General features: G+C 41.1%; 2 protein-coding genes across 4 annotated transcripts in view; one reads left to right on the top strand and one right to left on the bottom strand.

Annotated features, from left to right (window-relative positions):
• The first annotated feature begins 3,103 nt into the window (after positions 1–3,103).
• LOC116750846 (olfactory receptor 7D2-like) lies at positions 3,104–6,097 on the top strand. Its single transcript, XM_032626131.1, is given in 2 exon segments — positions 3,104–4,686; positions 4,688–6,097. Coding segments are annotated over 2 exon segments (963 nt in total). The 5' UTR covers positions 3,104–3,946; the 3' UTR covers positions 4,911–6,097.
• Positions 6,098–13,090: 6,993 nt separating this feature from the next.
• The window catches only part of ZNF317 (zinc finger protein 317), a 29,757-nt gene continuing 22,053 nt past the window's right edge, over positions 13,091–20,794 (bottom strand). For all 3 annotated transcript variants that reach the window (XM_032626129.1, XM_032626127.1, XM_032626130.1), the window contains one exon: positions 13,091–20,570. In XM_032626129.1, coding sequence (XP_032482020.1) covers positions 19,251–20,570 — 1,320 coding nt within the window. In that variant the 3' untranslated portion in view covers positions 13,091–19,250. The remainder of the gene's footprint in view (positions 20,571–20,794) is intronic.

Raw genomic sequence — 20,794 nt, 5'->3', positions numbered from 1 at the left:
TGCTAACCGTCATCGGAGCCTTCAGTGAGTAATAGTAGTAACATCAAAGATCACTGATAATAAACAAGTATAACATAAGTAAAGTATAATATAACAAGTATAATAAAGAAAAAGTTTGAGACATTGTGAGAATTATCAAAATGTAACAGAGACATGAAGTGAGCAAATGTTGTTGGTAATACGGCATCCATAGACTAGGTTAACAATTCGTAAAAAATGCAGTATCTGTGAAGCACAGTAAAGTGAAGGGTATGCCTGTACGGTAACAGCAATACTCCACAGTACATTCTAAAATACCATAATGGATGTCCCTGGTGGTCTAGTGGTTAAGACTCTACACTCCCAATGCAGGGGGCATGGGTTCGATTCCTGGTTGGGGAACTAAGATCCCACATGCCACACGGCATGGCCAAAAAGAAAATCATTCATTCATCCATTCTGTTCAATAAAATAAAAGTACCATAACATAAGAAGTAATGTTGCAACAGTCTCATACCTAAATCTTTTGGGACCAATCTAATAACCTATTTTCTTAGAATTAAAATAGAGGGCTCCCAGTGTATATATACATTTGCAGGGTTCCAAATACTTACTAACTTGATCTCTAGAATAGCTTAGCCGAAAGGTGTCTTTTCAAACACAGTCATGCCATTTCACCTATTATGACCAACATTTGATAGTCTCATTAAATCTGGTGCTGGTTTTGTTTTGCTTTGTTTGCTATTTCTTTAAATGGAAACACAGTCTTGCCATATTACCCATAAGTTGTGTTCCTAGTATTGACCCAAGTGAGTTGTAAACTTATGTCCACACAAAAACTTATACAAATTTTATGTAGCTTTATTCATAAGTGACCAAAATTGGAAGGAGCCAAGATGTTCTTCAGTAAACAAACTGTGGTTACATCCAGACAATTAAATATTATTTAGGAATAGTAGGGAGTGAGCTATGAAGCCATCAAAGGACATGGAAGAACTGTAAATGCATATGTAAGTAAAAGAAATCAGTCTTAAAAGGTTACATGATTCAAACCATATGCCATCCTAGAAAAGGCAAAACTATAGAGACAGTAAGATCAGTGGTTGCCGGTGGTTGGAGAGGGGAAAGATTACATGGAGCACAGGGGATTTTTAGGGTACTCTGTAGGATACTATAATGGTGGATAAATAATCATATGTATTTGACAAAACACATAAAACAGTACAACAGCAAGAGTTAACTCTAAAGTAAACTATGGACTTTAGTTAATAATAATGTATGAATAATGGTTCATTAATGATAACAAATGTATCACAACAATGCAAAATGTTAATAATAGGTAAAACCAAGGTCCAGCAGGGAGAGCAGTAATAAATGGGAACTCCACTTTTATTTATTTTTTTTTTTTGGAACTCCACTTTCTGCTCAATTTTTCTGTAAACTAAAACTACTCTAAAACTAAAGTCTACAAAAATAGCATCTAATTGTTCCTTTACTTTGGTTTTCATTGATATATTTATGGAACTTGAGCATTTTTTTCATGTTTTTATACACTTGTATTTAGCCTTTTATTTTTTTCTACTTGTTTTTTTTTCTTACTGTTTTTACAAGCTTTCTAATATGTTGTTATTGCACTTTTATATTTTCTTATAAATCCTCCCTACCTCATGTCACTTGGTATTATTGATAAACACATGATTTATTGAATGTATTTATTTATTTATTTGGCTGCGTCGGGTCTTAGTTGCAGCATGTGTGATCTTCATTGCAGCATTCGGGATCTTTCGTTGCAGTGTGCAGGCTACCCTCTAGTTGTGGCACGCAGGCTTAGTTGCCCCATGGCATGCGGGATCTTAGTTCCCAGACCAGGGATCAAACCCGTGTCCCCTGCATTGGAAGGTGGATTCTTAACCTCTGGACCACCAGGGAAGTCCCTACTGAATGTTTTTTAAACTACTCATCTAATCCTTTGTGATTCCTTTCACTGCTCTTCTACTTAGGAAGCTTGAACACTTCATGAAGTCATATAAATACATTATTTGTATTCATTTCTAATAGTGTTCTGATTTCAGTTTTGCCACTCTCTTTTCTATTAGGTATTTATTTTGGGGTATTTTTCAAATGTTTTCTAGTTTTCTAAACACCATTTATTATATCATTTATCTTTTATGGGTTGTGATACATCTATATTACAAACTAAATTCTCATATTGGCTAATATCTGTTTCATGACTGTCCAGTCTGTCCCACTGATATTTCTGTATTTATATCCATTGCACTGTTTTAAAAGTTGCCTGCCCTCATTCATCTCCTTTTACAAACTTTCTTGAATTTTCAACTAAGTTAATATTCCTTAAGTATGACCAGGTAATACTACTAATCACTTTCCTTGAGTGGATGGATCATAAGAGTCTTAATCAGAATAATTACCTCAGAGGAGTCAAAGGCAGCAACATTACCATAACACTCAACGCTACAGGAAAGCAGAGCCCATGCCTCTTACCTTTCTATACTTAGTTCTAACCCACTGCCTGGCATACAGTAGGCACTCAAATAATTGTGGAATAAATAGAAGATGAGGAGATGCAGAGAATCATTTAGATGTCTACAAATATCTAAATATTATAATGACAAGAGAAATGATCTTCAGAGAGAGGAACTAAAACCATGTAAGTTATAAAAAGACACATTTCAACTCAAAGGAAGGAACTTTTTCTTAAATGTATATGAAATTGAGGATAACTGTCTCTTAGTTTAGAAATTCCCTCCAGTGGTAGAGACGTAATATTCAAACAGAAATTAAGACATTTTTTTTTTAATTTTAAGGAGGGACATAAAAGGTAGAAGGCTCTCATTCTCTTTATTTTCAATTGAAAAGGCTTCATGATAAGTGGTCTCTTTGTTCTTGGTTAAAAGACTTTATGATAGGGACTTCCCTGGTGGTGCAGTGGTTAAGAATCTGCTTGCCAATGCAGGGGACATGGTTCGATCCCTGGTCTGGGAAGATCCCACATGCCGTGGAGCAACTAAGCCCACGAGCCATAGCTACTGAGCCCACGTGCCACAACTACTGAAGCCTGCGTGCCTAGAGCCTGTGCTCTGCAACGAGAAGCCACCGCAATGAGAACACGCACCACAACGAAGAGCAGCCCCCACTTGCTGCAACTAGAGAAAGCCCGTGTGCAGAAACGAAGACCCAATGCAGCCAAAAATTAATTAATTAATTGAAAAAAAGATTTTATGATAGGGAATTGCCTCTACAAACCCTGACAATTTCTGTCATTCATTCAACAAATATTTATAGAGCACCTATTATATACCAAGTACTGTACTAAGTGCTTAGGTTACAAAATTAACATAAAACAGAAAAGGCATAGTCCTCTCAACGTAAAGAAATTTAAAGAACTGCAACACGAGCACGCAGGGCACCATTAGAATGTATGGTGGGAGTTCTGATTTGGTCTTTGGAATCGGGGTGTATTATGCTACACTGATCATTACGACAACGACAGAGGGACAAATTGGGAGAGTAATGGAGAAGTTACTATATGATAATGGAGGAATTATCTATAAAATCTTGGCACGATATCCTTCTCCGAGTCAAACCTGAGACAGAGAATGGTCTGCTTCAAGATATTATTTCAAGGCAAATGGCATGAGGGTAATAAAACATCATTAAATTCTACAACTCCCAATGATCTCTTTCTCTCTACGTTTCCCTGGAACTTGAAGAGACCACAATGGCAAGGCAGAAAGGAGTTGTTACCGAGGCTGGTACTTTCGCAGGAACTATACAGCAAAGGAATAGTCATGAGTCAGGGAAGATGCAAGACACCCCTGCATGGTGTGGGACATTCATTTTTAAAGAGGTGTTCCTGGTAGTAGTGGTCGAAGCAGGGAAGGGAGGGTATTATTGAGGAGATCTTGGTCTAGAAAATGCTAGATAAAATGTAAGACTTTGTAAGTGAATGAGTTTCAAATGTATGGCACATTCCTGTTTTTGTCATTGTTTGAACATTATTCTTGCCTCTTTCCAGGCAATTTCCATAAGTTATATGGAAACAGGGAACCAAACAGCTATTTCAAAATTCATCCTTCTGAGCCTTTCGGAAGATATGGACCTGCAGCCCCTCCTCTTTGGGCTGTTCCTGTCCATGTACCTGGTCTGTGTTATAGGGAACCTGCTCACCATCCTGGCCATCATCTCAGACTCCCACCACTACTCCCCCATGTACTTCTTCCTCTCCAACCTGTCCTTCACTGACATCTGTTTCAGCACCACCACAGTCCCCAAGATGTTAGTGAACATCCAGACGCAGAACAAAGGCATCACGTATGAAGGCTGCCTTACCCAGATGTATTTTTTCATGATCTTTGCTGGGCTAGATAATTTGCCACTGACAGTGATGGCCTATGACCGGTTCGTGGCCATCTGTCACCCCCTATACTACATGGTCATCATGAACCCTCGCCTTTGTGGTCTCCTGCTTTTGCTTTCTTGGTTGATCTGCCTGACATATTCTTTGTTGCAAAGCTTGGTTTTGAGGGTGTCCTTCTGCAAAGAGGCAGAAATCCCCCACTTTTTCTGTGAACTTGCTCAGATTCTCAAGCTCACCTGCTCTGACGCCCTTGTTAATGATATCCTGCTGTATTTTGTAACTGGCCTGCTGGCTGTTATTCCCCTGACTGGGATCCTTTTCTCTTATTCTTATCTCCTCCATAATGGGCATTTCATCTACTGGTGGGAAGTATCAAGTCTTTTCCACCTGTGGGTCTCACCTCTCAGCCATCTCCTTGTTCTATGGTGCAGGCCTTGGGGTCTCCCTCACTTCTGGAACAGCCCATCCCTCCAGAAAGGATTCAGTAGCCTCGGGGATGTACACGGTAGTCACCCCCACACTGAATCCCTTCATCTACAGCCTGAGGAACTGAAGGGGGCTCTGAGGAGACTTTTCACTAGAGGAACGTACTCTCAGTGAGATAACGGAAGTTAAGGGCAGGCAACAGAGATCCCAAGTGCTGATAACTGGTGTTCCTGAATATGTTACCTGAAGACATAGAAAAGAAATACCATTTATGATATACTAGAAGAAAACATTCCTGAGCCAAAGACAAACTTGAAGCAGCACACCAGAATGTTCACTGTCCACCAAGAAAGAATGGCCAACTCTATATAGGAAAAAAATCTAAAAAAGAGTGGATATATGTATAACTAATTCACTTTGCTGTACACCTGAAACCAACACAACATTGTAAATCAATTATACTCCAATAAAAAGTTTTTTAAAAAATGGCCAACCAATAACAAAACTTCTCATGAAAACGAACTATTTCAAGGATATAGATTCCTACAAGCATCATGGGAGGAGAAATCAAGTCAAGGAATGCAGATGGGGAGAAGAGAGGACAAAAGTGACAACAAAAGTTTACACACTGGCTCATCTTTTAACCCTCTCGGGTTATTCTAGCTCCATGCCTACTGGACCATGTTCTTCCCTGGTCTTGGTCTGAAAACCATTACTTGGACCGTCTCATACCAACCTCCCTCACTCCATAAGATTTTACTTACTGATTCTTGCTTTGGTGTTGGCTACTGACCTATACTAAGGATAATAAGAAAGTTAATAAGAAACTTCTTTAGGAAAATCATTGTAGTGTCTACTTTAAGAGAAGGGAAATTCTGGTCTTCATCAATCCATTTGATCTGGAATAAAGGTCCAAAGCAATCTACTTGCTGTCTTCCTTGGCTGGCCCATGCTTCCCCAGATCTTCACACACCTGTTTCCTTTTCACAAGTTGGGCTTCAGATCAAAACTGTCAGCTCTTCCGAGAACCCCACCCTGACCACCATCCTCCTATTCATTCGTGTCCATAGCACTTATCATATTTTGAGGGATGGCAGAACATAGAGGCTAAGAGGGCCCTGGGTTAATACTGCCATCATTCACTACAAGTGCAACCTCATGCAAGTTATTTAACTTCTCTGTGCCTCTATGCCCCATAATATATTTCCTGAAGAGTTTTGGTGGGGATTAAATGGTACACATAAGAGAGCCCAGAACAGTGTCTAGTATAAGCACTCAGTAATTGTTTTTTTTGTTTGTTTGTTTTGCGGTACGCGGGCCTCTCACTGTTGTGGCCTCTCCCGTTGTGGAGCACAGGCTCTGGACGTGCAGGCTCAGCGGCCATGGCTCATGGGCCCAGCCGCTCCGCGGCATGTGGGATCTTCCCGGACCGGGGCACGAAACCGTGACCCCTGCATCAGCAGGCGGACTCTCAACCACTGCGCCACCAGGGAAGCCCAAGCACTCAATAATTGTTATCCATCAAAAGATCCACGAGAGCTGTCTGGGTCCATGTTCACCACGTGAAGGTACAAAGGGATCCATTATCAGCAGAACAGGTAGAAAAGCTGACTAGAGAGGGTTGATCAGGCTATGGATTTAGATGAGGCTGAATGAATCCCCAGAGCTCTGATTTAGGGCACTGAGGACATCATGTAGGAGGGGGCCCTGTGCAAGGCTCAGCCCTCTGAATTGCCCCAGGAGCACCATGTGCTGGAAATCAGATCTGTAGAGTCCAGGAGAGAACCTTCCTGGATCTAGAGACTAAGGATTGGACCAGGAAATGGCCCCAAACAAGGACTCCCTACAACAGGGAACTGGGAGGGCAGAGCATCATTTATACTGGTGGTTCAGCTCCATGGGGAGATTCTCTTGAAATGAGAGCAAAGAATTAAAACCTGTCTTGGGTTGACTTGAGGAACAAGGAACCCTCTTGTTGAATACAAGATTTGGACGCAGGCAGATTCCAATGTTTGAATCCTAACTTTATCATTTACTCTCTGTCTCTAAGCAGCCTCAGATTCTTCATTTGTAAATAACTGCTGGGGTGATTACAGAAAATCAGTGTTAAGTACCAAATGTACACATTTTGAAAAAGCAGTGGATACCATATTCATGAACACAATATTTATTTATTTGTGCTCCCATCTTGTGCCCAAAAGAGGTATATCTATTGGCAGGATCCTGCACCCCACAAAGCTCTGCCCAGCTGCATTCTTCTCCAGGAGAGGTCTGAGTGTGAGATAAAAACTGATTGCTGGGCTTCCCTGGTGGCGCAGTAGTTGAGAGTCCGCCTGCCGATGCAGGGGACACGGGTTCGTGCCCTGGTCCGGGAAGATCCCACATGCCACGGAGCAGCTAGGCCCGTGAGCCATGGCCGCTGAGCCTGCACATCCGGAGCCTGTGCTCCGTGATGGGAGAGGCCACAACAGTGAGAGGCCCGCGTACCGCAAAAAAAAAAAAGATTGCTACTGGAAAAAAAAAAAAAATCACTTTATTCAATGCAATGTCTTAGCTTACAACCATTCTATGGGACCTCTGGCCCTGGTGACCTGGGGCACTGGAGTAAGATGAAGCCAACATAGGACCATACTAATAAGCCTGAACAGTATCTGACTGTCCTCCATCTTTCAATTAGTTGCAGGTATAGAAATTATTATTCTACCACAGGGTTTTTCAACCTCGGTACTGTTAAAATTTGGGGCCACATAATTCTTGGAGGTGGGGACGGGTACTGCCCTATGCATTGTAGGATGTTTAGCAGCATCTGTGGCCTTATCCACTAGATGCCAGCACCTTCCGCCACCCTTACATCCCATTCAAAAAAGTAAAAAGGGCTTCCCTGGTGGTGCAGTGGTTAAGAATCCGCCTGCCAATGCAGGGGACAAGGGTACGAACCCTGGTCCGGGAATATCCCACATGCCGTGGAGCAACTAAGCTGGTGTGCCACAACTACTGAGCCTGCACGCCACAACTACTGAAGCCCGCACGCCTAGAGGCTGTGCTCTGCAACAACAGAAGCCACCACAATGAGAAGCCTGTGCACCACAACGAGGAGTAGCCCCTACTCACCACAACTAGATTTCTCTAGTTGCGTGCAGCAACAAAGACCCAATGCAGCCAAAAATAAATTAAGAAAAAAAAAGCAAAAAAATAGGGAATTCCCTGGCGGTCCAGTGGTTAGGACTAGACCCCTGGTCAAGGAACTAAGATCCTGAAAACTGCACAGTGCAGCCAAGAAAAAGAAAAAAAACCTCCAGATATTGCCAAATATCCCTTAGGGACAAAATCACTCTTGAATGAGGACCACTGATTTACCACGACTCAGAACAATCAATGAAAGGAAAATCAAGGGAAAAAAAAAGTAAGGGTTAGACCCTAGTTTTCCTAAGGCCCAAAAGAGAACGGACCTAAAATACTGGTCTCTAGACAGAAGAGTCCTTGCATGGAGAAGGAGGCCATAGGTCTGGAACAGACCATCAACGGACATTTGTTGAACAAACAGATGAACAAATCTTAGTGACCGAAGTGCCAGAGAACAAGAATCTTATCTGTTCATTGGTTGCCTGGGTAATGATGGGGAAGGATTACAAAGGGACATGAGGAAACTTTTGGGGGATCACCACCTTGACTGTGACAATGGTTTCACAAGTGTACATATAGGTCAAAACTTATCAAATTGTATATGTTAAGAATGTGCAGCTTCTTTTATGTCAATTGTATCTATATAAAGCTATTCTCCCTCATCTGAAATTCTTGCAATATAAACACTGGCCTTGTGGCAACTGTAAAAATAGGCACCATTTCTTCCCTTTCCTGTCCCTTCTGTGTAATTCTGAGGACCCTTCCACACTGGGCTGACTCATGTGACTGCACTGGGCAATGGGGTGCAGGCCAACATGACACATGCAGGGGCTTGAAAAGCACCCTGCAGAGTGGAGCTTGCGCTCTTCTGGAACCCTCTGGCATCATGTGTACGGGCCCCATCTAGACTACTGGGGGATGAGACCGGAGTGAAGGGCAAGTAACCAAACCAGCAGCCAACTGCAAGCACATGGTAAGCCCAGCTAAGAACAGCCCAAATTGTCAAGCAACAGCATTGTAAACGAAGTAAATGGTGGTTGTTTTAAACCACGGTGTTTGAGGTAGTTTATTATGCAGCAAATATGAACAGGCCCCCTCCATTCCATTCTACTAAGGAGCACGCACAGGCTACCTTTCTTCCTACGCAGCAAATCGCATCAAATGCCAATGGATTTCCATCAACTTCAACTAACATTTAAATTGAGAGTGATAAATTCCTGATGTACGTGTGTGAGTGTTATGTAATGTCCCATGTTATCTCTTCAGCTTTATCTCCTACTTCAAAGATTGTCCTTTTACATGTCAGAGAGTGTTATATGTGTTTTTCTGTGCCTTTGCACTCAGATTGACATGCTGATTCAAATCTGATCCTGAACACTATAAATAAGCCTTCTACACGTAGCTTGCATCATCTCTTCAATATGGCTTTCCTTGAACTCTCAAAGTTCAGCATCCCTCCTCAGGGCCTCGTTAATGGATTACCAGGCCATACTAACTATCTCATTTGTTGTTTATATCTGTCTCTCCTCCTAGACCTTTACTCCTTCAAGGACAATACCATGCCTTTCTTCCCAAAGCCTAGTCCAGTGTAAGGCACTTAACTGATATTCACTGGTTGCCTAGAGAGGAAAAACTCCTGAGTGGAGTGGAGTTACCCAAACATTACATAAGACAGAGCTGCTTCCTGCTGGAGAGGCCCCAACAACTGAAAGCCACAGTGAGACAAGAAGACCGGGTAGGAGTATAATTACAAGTCCTCTCCAGAGAGACTGTGTAAGGTATCACGTCTGTCCCAAGAACTGGCAGAACAGTGCAACGAGATGCAAGAGCTCTGAGCCACTTAGGTGGCGATGGGAATTCAGTTTCCTTCTGCCCTGTTACTTGACATGATGGAGGAACTGGGTTGAGGGAGTAGCTGTGTTGGATTCCCAGGGCTCCTAATTAAAGAAAGAGTCATATTTTACTCAATGCTGAGAGAAAGTGCTCTTCTCCCCTTGGGCTTGGCCTCTAGGGTACATTTTTTTTTTCAAATGTAGGCAAGAGCCAGTCAATAATTGCTATTTCTTCACTAATGAGCTGAGGAAAACTTCTGATCTGCAGAACACTCACCACCTTCACTCACAGATGTGCAACTGCCCCCCACCAAGCACCCAAAGACCTGCATGGAGCACTGCAAGTGGACAGGGTGCAGGGACTTCAGGAAGACAAACGGAAGATGGAAGCCCTGTGACCTGCCCCCCTGACATAATGCACTATAAGCCCAACTGATCAGGTAGTGCCAGCATGAAAGGTACTGCAGTTGAGAGATGAAGTGAGGCTAAACAGACAGCACTCAATAAATGGTCCCAGTTTCCAGCTGATAAGTTGACTTATTTCACCTGTGTCTTCTCAGGTGAACGACTAACTTACAGTGGTGTGTAGAAGACGGCAGTTAATCTATGTTACAATATTCAAATCTGCCTTCTTCTTGGGTAAGGTAGAGAAACTTTTTTAGTTATCACAAATATTAAGTCAGAAGAATTGTCAAAGGCCTGAGGCTGGAACTTGTCTTTAGGAAGCAGATTTATTTATCTACTTAGATTCTCAAAGCGTAAATGAGTACTTTTTTAAAAAATCAGCTTTTATTCTGAATTCATAAAAGTAGCAGTGGGCTAAAGACAAATATAAAGGAACGCACGTAGCTTAAACTGAAGGGAAAGGATTTTCCTGGGCTCGTGTAGAACAAAGGACTACAGTTTAAAGAATTGCTAGTCTTAAGCTCCTATTTAAAGAGTCTCTAGGGAGTTCCCTGGTGGCCTAGTGGTTAGGATTCCAGGCTTTCACTCCTGCAGCCCGGGGTTCAATCCCTGGTTGGGGAACTGAGATCCCATAAGCTGCACAGCATGGCCAAAAGATAAAAATTAAAATTAAACAAACCCAAATAAATTTCAGAGGCTGCAAAAATAAGTAAATAAATAAAAATTTAAAAAAGAGTCTCTAGAAGAACCCAAGGACAGGGAAGATAAAAATAAGGACACTGGAGGATACTTTAGCCTCCGACACAATAGCTACAGCAACCAGCAAACATAGGCTATCTTCTAGCTAGAAAAATATTAAGCACATTAAAGGACTATCTACTGCGGTTCACTTTACCCAACACATTATGTCAAGATTTCAACAAAAAAACTGCAAGCCGTAGTAAAAGGCAAGGAAAAAAGAAAAGAAACAGTCTAAAATAAGAAAGCAAGCATCAGAACCAGACTCAGTTATGGCAGAGATTTTGGAATTACCAGACTGGGAATTTTAATTAACTGTGGTTAATATGGTATGGGTTCTAATGGATAAAGGGAATATGTAAGAACAAATGGGTAATGTAAGCAGAGAAATGGAAACTTTAAGAAAGAATCAAGGAGTTCCCTGGTGGCTCAGTGGTTAAGAATCTGCCTGCCAATGCAGGGGACATGGGTGCAAGCCCTGGTCCGGGAAGATCCCACATGCCGTGGAACAGCTAAGCCCATGCTCCACAACTACTGAGCCTGCACTCTAGAGCCTGTGCAACTACTGAGCCTGCGTGCCACAACTACTGAAGCCCGCGCACCTAGAGCCCGTGCTCCACAGCAAGAGAAGCCACCGCAATGAGAAGCCCGTGCACCGCAACGAAGAGTAGCCCCTGCTCGCCGTAACTAGAGAAAGCCCGCGCACAGCAACGAAGACCCAATGCAGCCAAAAATAAATAAATTAAAATTTAAATTAAAAAAAAAAGAATCAGGGCTTCCCTGGTGGCGCAGTGGTTGGGAGTCCGCCTGCCGATGCAGGGGACGCGGGTTCACGCCCCGGTCTGGGAGGATCCCACATGCCGCGGAGCGGCTGGGCCCGTGAGCCTATGGCCGCTGAGCCTGTGCGTCCGGAGCCTGTGCTCCGCAGCGGGAGAGGCCACAGCAGTGAGAGGCCTGCGTACCGCAAAAAAAAAAAAAAAAAAAAAAGAATCAAAGGAAATGCTAAAAATAAAAAACACTATATCAGAAATGAAGAATGCTATCAAAGGATGGGCTCAATAGACTGGATGTGGCTGAAGAAAGAATGATCAGTGAGCTTGAAGATACAGCAGTGAAACTTTCAAAACTGAAATGCAAAGAAAAATATGAAAAGAAAAACAATATCCAAGAACTGCAGGACAATTTACAAAAGGTGTAAATGCATATAATGGAAATACCAGAAGAAGAATGAGAGAAAAGAACAGAATATTTGAAGTAATAACGGATGAGAATTTTCCAAAATTAATGACAGATAGCAAACCACCACAGATACAGGAAACTAAGAGATCATCAATACAAACGGGATCAATAGAAAAAAGGACAAAAAAAAAGCCTAGATCTAGGCATATTATATTCAAATTGCAGAATAATCAACATAAAATAAACCTAGACTTTACTAACAAAAAGAAGAAGGGCTCTTGTACCTGGATACTTTTTTTTTTTTTTTTTTTTTTGTGGTACGCGGGCCTCTCACTGCTGTGGCCTCTCCCGTTGCGGAGCACAGGCTCTGGACACGCAGGCTCAGCGGCCACGGTTCACGGGCCCAGTCGCTCCGCGGCACGTGGGATCCTCCCGGACCGGGGCACGAACCCGTGTCCCCTGCATCGGCAGGCAGACTCTCAACCACTGCGCCACCAGGGAAGCCCTGTACCTGGATATTTAAAAACCTTATTAACTCCTAAGTGAAAGTAAAAATACAAACTGAAATTACAAAACTGTAAAGAAATGATGATAATCAAAACTACATATTAGAATCTATGGGATGCATTCAAATCAGTGAGCAGAGGAAAATTCACTGCACAAAACCCTTGTGAATGAAATGAAAGATTAAGAATAAATTAATTACTAGTTAAGAAAAAAAAACCTAGAAAAAGAAAAATAAACGAAAAGAAAGCATAAGGAAGTAGTGGAAATAAAAGCAGAAATTAATGAGGAAGAGACTTCCCTGGTGGTCCAGTGGGTAAGATTCCACGCTCCCAATGCAGGGGGCCCAGGTTCGATCCCTGGTCAGGGAACTAAGATCTCACCTGCATGCCGCAACTAAGAAGTCCGCATGTCACAACTAAAGATTCTGCATGCTGCAACTAAGACCCGGTACAGCCTAAATAAATAAATAAGAAGAAGAAATTAATTCCATTTTTTTCAAAAAAACAAATAAACCACTAGCTTATTTGATGCACAAAATGAGAAAGCAAATATACAAAAAATAAGAGGTGATGACCATTGAATCAAAAAATATTTTTAAAATCATATAACCACTTTGCTGACCTCTATGTTAGATGAAATGAACAATTTCCTAGGAAAATACAGATTACCAGTGCTGACTCCATTCAGGTTAGAAAGCTTAAGACAGACTAATTTCCATTAAAGAAATAAAGTTCCTAAGAAAACAAACCACTAAAAAGCACTCCACCCTGATGGTTCCACAAAGAATTCTACCAAATCTTCTAAAAACCACATAGTCTTAATGCTGTACAAATTATTCCAGAGCATTGAAAAGGAGGCAAAAATTCCTAATTCCTCTCATGAAGCAGCCATAATACTAATACCCAAACCAGACAGACAGTACTAAGAAACCACACATCAATTATTCATGAATACCAATGCAAAATTCTAAACAAAATACTAGCAAACAGAATCCAACAACACATTAAGAAAATAATATACCATGGCCAATAAAATTCATTCTAGGGATACAAAATCTGTTGAGTATTGAGAAATTTATTAATATCATATACTATATTGATAAATCAGAGGAAGAGAATCACAATCCTCCTCATTGATCTTCAGAAAAACTTGCACAAAATACAATACCCATTCATAGTAAAACATTCAAGAACACAGGATACCTTGTCAATATGATAAAATATACAGTTGACCCCTGAACAACATAGGTTTGAACTGCATGGGTCCACTTACACATGGATTTTTTTTTTTTTCTTCAAAAATTATGTACTACAATACTATACAATCTGCAACTGAATCCTTGGATGTGGAACCATGGATATGGAGGGCAAACAGTAAAGTTATACATGGATTTTCTGTGTGGAGGGTCGGTGTCCCTAACCCCCACGTTGTTCAAGGGTCAACTGTACACCTTAGTTCTAAAGAACATTTATCTTAATGAATGGAAAAACAATAGGGGCATTACCTCTAGAACAAGGCAAAAATGCCCTCTATTATCATACTAGAGGTACTAGCCAATGCAATCAGACAATCAAAAACAATAAGAGGCATAAGAGCTGATAAACAAGCAAAGCTCACTCAGTTTGCAGATGATATGGTAGTATACCTGGAAAATCCCAGAAAATAAATAGTAAAATGAACTCAAAAAATGAATTAATTCAGTGAAGTAGCAAATTATAAAATCAAGATACAAAATTAATAGCTCTCATATACAGAAACTGTGAAGAGAAGACATAATGGTAGAGAAAATTTAATTTACAATGTAATATTAAATACTTAGGGAAAACCTAACAAGAATGTAGAAAACTTTTACAAAGCAAATTCTTAAACATTCCTGACATACACTAAAGTAGACTTGAACTAATCGGAAGACATCCCCTGTTCTTGGATAAGATGACAACATTATAGAGATATTTATTCCCCCAAGCTAATTTATAAGTTATAAATTCAAAGCAAAGCCAATAAAAATACCAACAAGCTAATTTTATGGAGTTGGACAAGATAATAGACAAGTACATATACCTCCCTCCCCCCACACACACATGCATACAAGAATACCTAGAAAAACACTTAAAAAGAAAAACCATGAGGGGGGAACTAGTCCATCCAGACATTGAAACTTATTATAAAGCCTCTGATTTATAATTTAAACACTGCGGCATGGTGTGTGAACAAACAGACCAATAGAATAGAATAAAGTCCAAAATTAGACCCAACACATATGGAATTCAGTATATGACAAAGGTGAAAAATCCCTAGGGTAAAGATGTACTTTTAAAATAAATGATGCTGGGTTAATATGGAAAAGAAAAAAAACTTAATCCTCCCTCACACAATAACACAAAAAATCAATTCCAAGGGGTAGATCTAAATGTGTATACTAAAACAATAAAACCTATAGAAAAAAATGTGAAACATCTTCTTGCCTTCAGGGTAGGTAAATGCTTCTTACACAGGAACAGAAGAATGATGCCCATAAAGATTAGATGACATTCGGTATGTCTGGTGTTGTGTTGTGCGTTTGCTTTGTGTCTGTGTGGGAAATGGTGAGGTATTATTAATATTATGGTCCCCTACCTCCAAGATCAATTCCAAAAATAATTTTATTAATCCTAAGAATGCAACTGTGGAAATAAAATGGCTTTTCAGTCCTGTGTTGCCAAAAAAAAAAAAATTAGGTGACATTAAAATTAAGAACTCATTTCATCAGAAGACACCAATTAAAACACTGAAGAGACAAGCCAGAGTGGGAAAAATTACTTGCAAAACGTATCCAGCCATAGGGCCCACATCTGGAATATATAAATCAGTAAGAAAAAGGCAGGCAACTTTAGTATCATCTGATCCAACTCCATAAAATAGCCTGTTGAAAAACAAATTTGTACAACCACTTTGGAAAACTGGCAGCATCTATGAAATATGCATCCCATGTGATCCAGTGATTTCAGTCCAGGGTATACACCCAAGAGAAATATATGCACTTATGCACTATCAGAAATACTAAAATATGCTCACAGCAGCATTATTTACAATAGCCCCAAGCTGAAAAGACAAATGTCCATCAACACAAACTGCTTAAATAAATGGAATATTCAAACAATGGAACCCAATAAAATGTATTACTATCTAGAGGTCCTCACAAAAATACTGGGCAAATTAAGACAGACACTAAAGAACGTATACTGTGTGGCTCCATTTGCATAGGGTTCAAAAACAAAAATCCAAGCCATGTTGTCAGAGTTAGAATATTAGTCACTTGTGAGGGGTAAGGAAAGGTTTGTTATGTGGACAAACCGAGAAGGGGTTATCAGAAATGAGAGTAAAACATTTTTCTTGCCTGTTTACACGGATGTGTTCATGTGATAATTTAGCTGTATGAGTTAAGCACTTTTCTGCATTTCAGTAAAACCTGTTTTAAATGTTACCACAGGTATCATTACACAAACACTGCAGAAACAACTGTGGCATTAAGATAAAATGAACACGCACAGACTTTACAACCCAGCAATTTCACACTCCTGGAATAACTCAGCAACACTCCAGAAGGCATGTACACAATTTCTTAAAGCAGCATTGTTCCTAACTGGGAAAAGTGGAAATAGTCCAGCAACTAACTGTACATCAGCACTAGTTAAACGAATTGTGGGATGAAAATACAAAAGAAACTACAGCCACATTCAACATGACTCTCAAAACACCCCTACTACTAATAATCTGGACCCTGTTACATTTAACTTGAACTTTGCAATGACCTTCTAACAGGTTTCTGTTTGCATCTTGTCCCTCTATTTAGCCTATCAACCCATAAGCCACTATGTTCCTCTAAAAACAGAAATTGAATGGATGTCACTTCTCCGTCCAAAATCCTCCACTGACTTTCCACACTGAGAAAGAAAGGCAAAGTCCTTCCAGTTAACCCACAAGATGCTGCAGTGAACAGGACCTCAATCCAGCTCTGACCTCAACACCTTCTGCAACTCCCAAGCTTGCCTGACTCCAGTCACACTGGCCCCTCTGCCCCAAGCAAAATTCTTTTTCATGACCTTTGAACTGCCGAGGGTGCTCTTCCCCACATTACAACATGGTGCACACTGGCAGTGAATTTACATCTCTACTCAAATGTCCCCTTAAACGAAAGGCTTTCACTATCCATCCAATAGTTCCACTGAACCCCCGCATCCCTCTCATCATCACCATGCTTAAATTTCCCAGCACTGAACTGACCACCATCTGATATACAATATATTTACTCATTTGTTTATCACGTGCCTTAATCCCAAGTAGAATGTGATCACCATGAAGGCAAAAATCCTGACTCACTGCTATAGATTCAGGGCACCAAACAGGGCCTGACATAAGACAGTATGGACTCAAAACACAGACACTACTACTTGTTAATGAGCTGACCTCACACAAGCACCCTTAAACTTCCTTGCCTCAGACTGCCCATATGCAAAAAGGAGTTACTGGTGGTACCTACTTCTTAGAGCTTTTGTGAAAACTAATACACTTATTTCAACACAAGTCAAGAAGTAATGTTTAAGTACATCAGGGATTTGAAATACAATTTAAAAACATGGTTTAAGGATTTTTAAAACCCATATCCACCAATTAAAAGTATAAGTAGATTATACCCACACATGTAGCAGCTCTCCAACCTCACTAATGACCAGATGTATGGGTTAGATAGCATCCAGCTGGGTACAGCGGAACCCTCCTGCCACCAATAAAACAATTATTAAATAGATTAAACAATCAAATATCCAAAGTAGCTTAAACCAATAACCAGTTTTCTTTTTTCTCATGTAATAGGAAGTCTGGAAACAACAAATCCAGGACTACCGCAGACACTCAAAGAAGCCACGGGGGAAGCCAGGATCATTGTGATTTTTCTGCGGTTATCTCCCCCTTCAGCCTGTGGCTTGCATCCTCACGGTCATAAGATGCACCTTTAACACAAGATACTGAATCTCTTTTCAAGGTGAGAAGTAATGAGAAGAGCAAGGAAAAAAAATGTAGAGAAGAATCTAGACAAGAATGAGTCTTTTTCAAAAGCTTTTTTACAGCCCATACAGTGATATCTGCTTATTTGTCAATGGCCAGCCTGTGGACATGGACTGTACTAGCTGCAGGAAAACCTGTAAGAGATTTTTAAAAATAGCACACCTTACTAATCAGACAAAACTTGGACTTTCTTGATATAAAAGAATATGAGATACTGAAGGAGCAACTATATGTTACTCTTGGCTGGATGGGAGGCCAAAAACATTCCAAAGGATCAATCTGATGAAGACATCCTGCTCTGATCACAACTGCATTTGAATTAGATACTTGTAACAAACAGGTACTAAAAATACCCACATGTTACACAGCATGTAACACTATTCTAAAAAATTCCATCAGTCAAGTAAGTTGTCCAAAAGGAAATGAACACATATCGAGAAAGAAATTCTAGTAAAAATACTATATACAAACCTTCTGTGATGAGGCATGAGGGTTATTTGGAAGAGCATAATCTTAAAATTAAAGACTTAAAAATTCATGAGCTGGGGTCCACTTTCATGATGAAAGACTGATAAGTGCAATTCCACATTTACTAAGAAATCCCACTGAGGAGTGAATTCTCATATGCACAAATGACAGGGCTGTGGATGAAATTATCTCCACATAGGGATTGTCTGCAGTGTGGGTTCTCATGTGTTTCCTGAAAGAATTACACTGATTATAATTTTGAAGTTTTAAATAGAAATTTCTCCTACTGTGAGTACCCACATGTTTCATAAAAAATGGAGGGATTGTTGGCTAAGGTTTCTCAACCTCAACAATACTGACATTTTGGGGCACATAATTTCTCTCTCTTGGGGGAAGCCTCCTGTCCACTGCAGGATATTTAACAGCATCCCTGATGTTTCCCAAAACATGCCAGTGGCACCTCCCCAGCTTTGACAACCAAAAATGTCTCCAGACATTGCCAAGTGTCTCCCGGGGAGCAAAGTTATCCCCAGTTGAGAACCACTGCTGTAGACCAAGGACTCGCAATTTTTTTCTGTAAAGGGACAGACAGTATTTCAGACTTTGTCGCGCACACATGGTCTCTGGCACATATTTTTCTTCTTAAAAATGCAACAAATACTCTCAGCTTGCCAGCTGTATAAAAAGACAGCTGGCCATAGTTTGCCCACCCGTTACCGACTTTCCCATGTTCCTTATTTCATAGGTTTTTCTCTTCAGTGTGATTTCTCTCATGAGGAATACAGTGAGACCAGGAAAGGTCTGTCCAGTCTTGGAATTTACAGAGATCCTCCCTGGTGGACTTACTCTTGTGCCAAGGAGGTACAAGGTGATGCTAAAGTCATTTTGACATTAAATATCAGACTAGGGTTTCTCCCCCTAAGTTCTCATTTGTTGAGAGCTAAACATACACTGACGGCTTCTTCACACCACAAACACATGTTTTCTCAACTATCTTGAGTTCTTACACTATCTCCAAAGTGAGATAGTCTTTCCACAGTTATTACACAAATTGGATTTCCCCCAAGTTAACACATATTCTTTTGTGCCCAGTGAGATGAGTTCATCAAGGCTTCCTGCCTTCCTTACACCTGCCAGGTCTGAGCTCTCATGTTTCTCTTTAAAGAGATGTGTCACTGGAGCCTTTTCCACACTGATGATGTGAAGAGCTTCTCTCCCCGGTGCGTCTTCACGTGACTCCTGAGGGACGAGTGATCACTGAAGGCTTTCCCGCAGACCAGGCACTCGTAGGGCTTCTCCCCAGTGTGTATCCTCCGGTGCACATTAAGGTTCGAGCAGATGCTAAAGGCTTTCCCACAGTGATCACACTCGTAAGGCTTCTCTCCTGTGTGACTCCTCATGTGTGTCTTAAGGGTCGACTGGTTTCTGAAGGCTCTCCCACACTGTCTGCATTCGACATGCTTCTTTACGAGATGAATGCTCATGTGCCTCCTCCGCGATAAATAATCACCAAAGACCTTACCGCAGGTGGCACACTCGTAGCGCCTCTCTTGAGTGTGTATTTTTCTGTGCGCAGTTAGGTTGGAGCTTGCACTGAAGGCTTTCCCACAGAGATCGCACCCATACGGTTTCTCTCCAGTGTGGGAATTCATGTGTGTCTTAAGGATGGACTGGTTTCTGAAGGCTTTTCCACACTGTCTACATTCAACAGGTTTCTTTACAATGTGAATTCTCATGTGTTTTCTCCGTGAGAGGAGGTCCCCAAAGGATTTCCCACACTCTTTACACTCGTATGTTTTCTCTACCATGTGGTTCTTCTTGTGCAAGTTAAAGTTGGACTTCCATCGGAAGGCTTTTCCACACTGTGTGCATTCGTAGGGTTTCTCTCCAGTGTGGTTCCTGACGTGCTCTTTGAGATGTGAGGGATGCTGGAAAGCTTTCCCACAGTCGTGACATTCGTAGGGTCTCTCTCCAGTGTGTGTTCTTCTGTGTGCAATGAGATGGCAGCTCCTGCCATATGCCTTCCCACATTCATCACACTTGTAAGGTCTCTCCCCAGTGTGAACTCTCATGTGTATCTTCAGTGAGGAGAGGGTTCGGAATGCATTTCCACACTGACTGCAGTCAAAGGGCTTCTCTGTGAGGTGAGTTCTTGCATGACTCCTAAGAGCTGAGGGGTCATTGAAAGCTTTCCCACAGGCATTGCACTCATAGGGTTTCTCCCCAGTATGTATTCTCCTGTGTCGTGTAAGGGAAGCACTCGTGGTGAAGGCTTTTTGGCACTGATGACATTCATGCATTTTCCTCCCATTGTAAATGTTCACATGTTGGGTTACATGGGATCTGTTCTTGAAAGTCACCCCACAGTCCCGGCGGTGATAAGGCCTCTTGCTAGTGTGCCTTCCCATTTGCTGAGTAAGATGAGCACCCATGCTGAAGACGTCAAACAGGTTAGCATATTCACTGGATTTCTCTCCAAGCCGACTGCTTTCCTGTTGATGAAGAGGGAGGGTTGACTCAGGCATTTCCCATATTCATTAAATTCCTAAGACTATCTCTACATAAACTGGCATAAATAGAAGCGCATCATTATGACTAATGATGTCATAATTTGCAGTGCAAAAGTACTGCTCCTGCCTCATTTGGACTCCATCAAAGAAAACAAGTGAATGCTATGCTCTGAGGCTCCATGTGTATAACTTTCCCAAAGCTTTTT

The sequence above is a fragment of the Phocoena sinus genome, chromosome 3, assembly GCF_008692025.1.
Source record: "Phocoena sinus isolate mPhoSin1 chromosome 3, mPhoSin1.pri, whole genome shotgun sequence".
NCBI lineage: Eukaryota > Metazoa > Chordata > Mammalia > Artiodactyla > Phocoenidae > Phocoena > Phocoena sinus.
The sequence above is the reverse complement of the archived record's forward strand: the minus strand, read 5'-3'. Positions and strand labels throughout refer to the sequence as shown.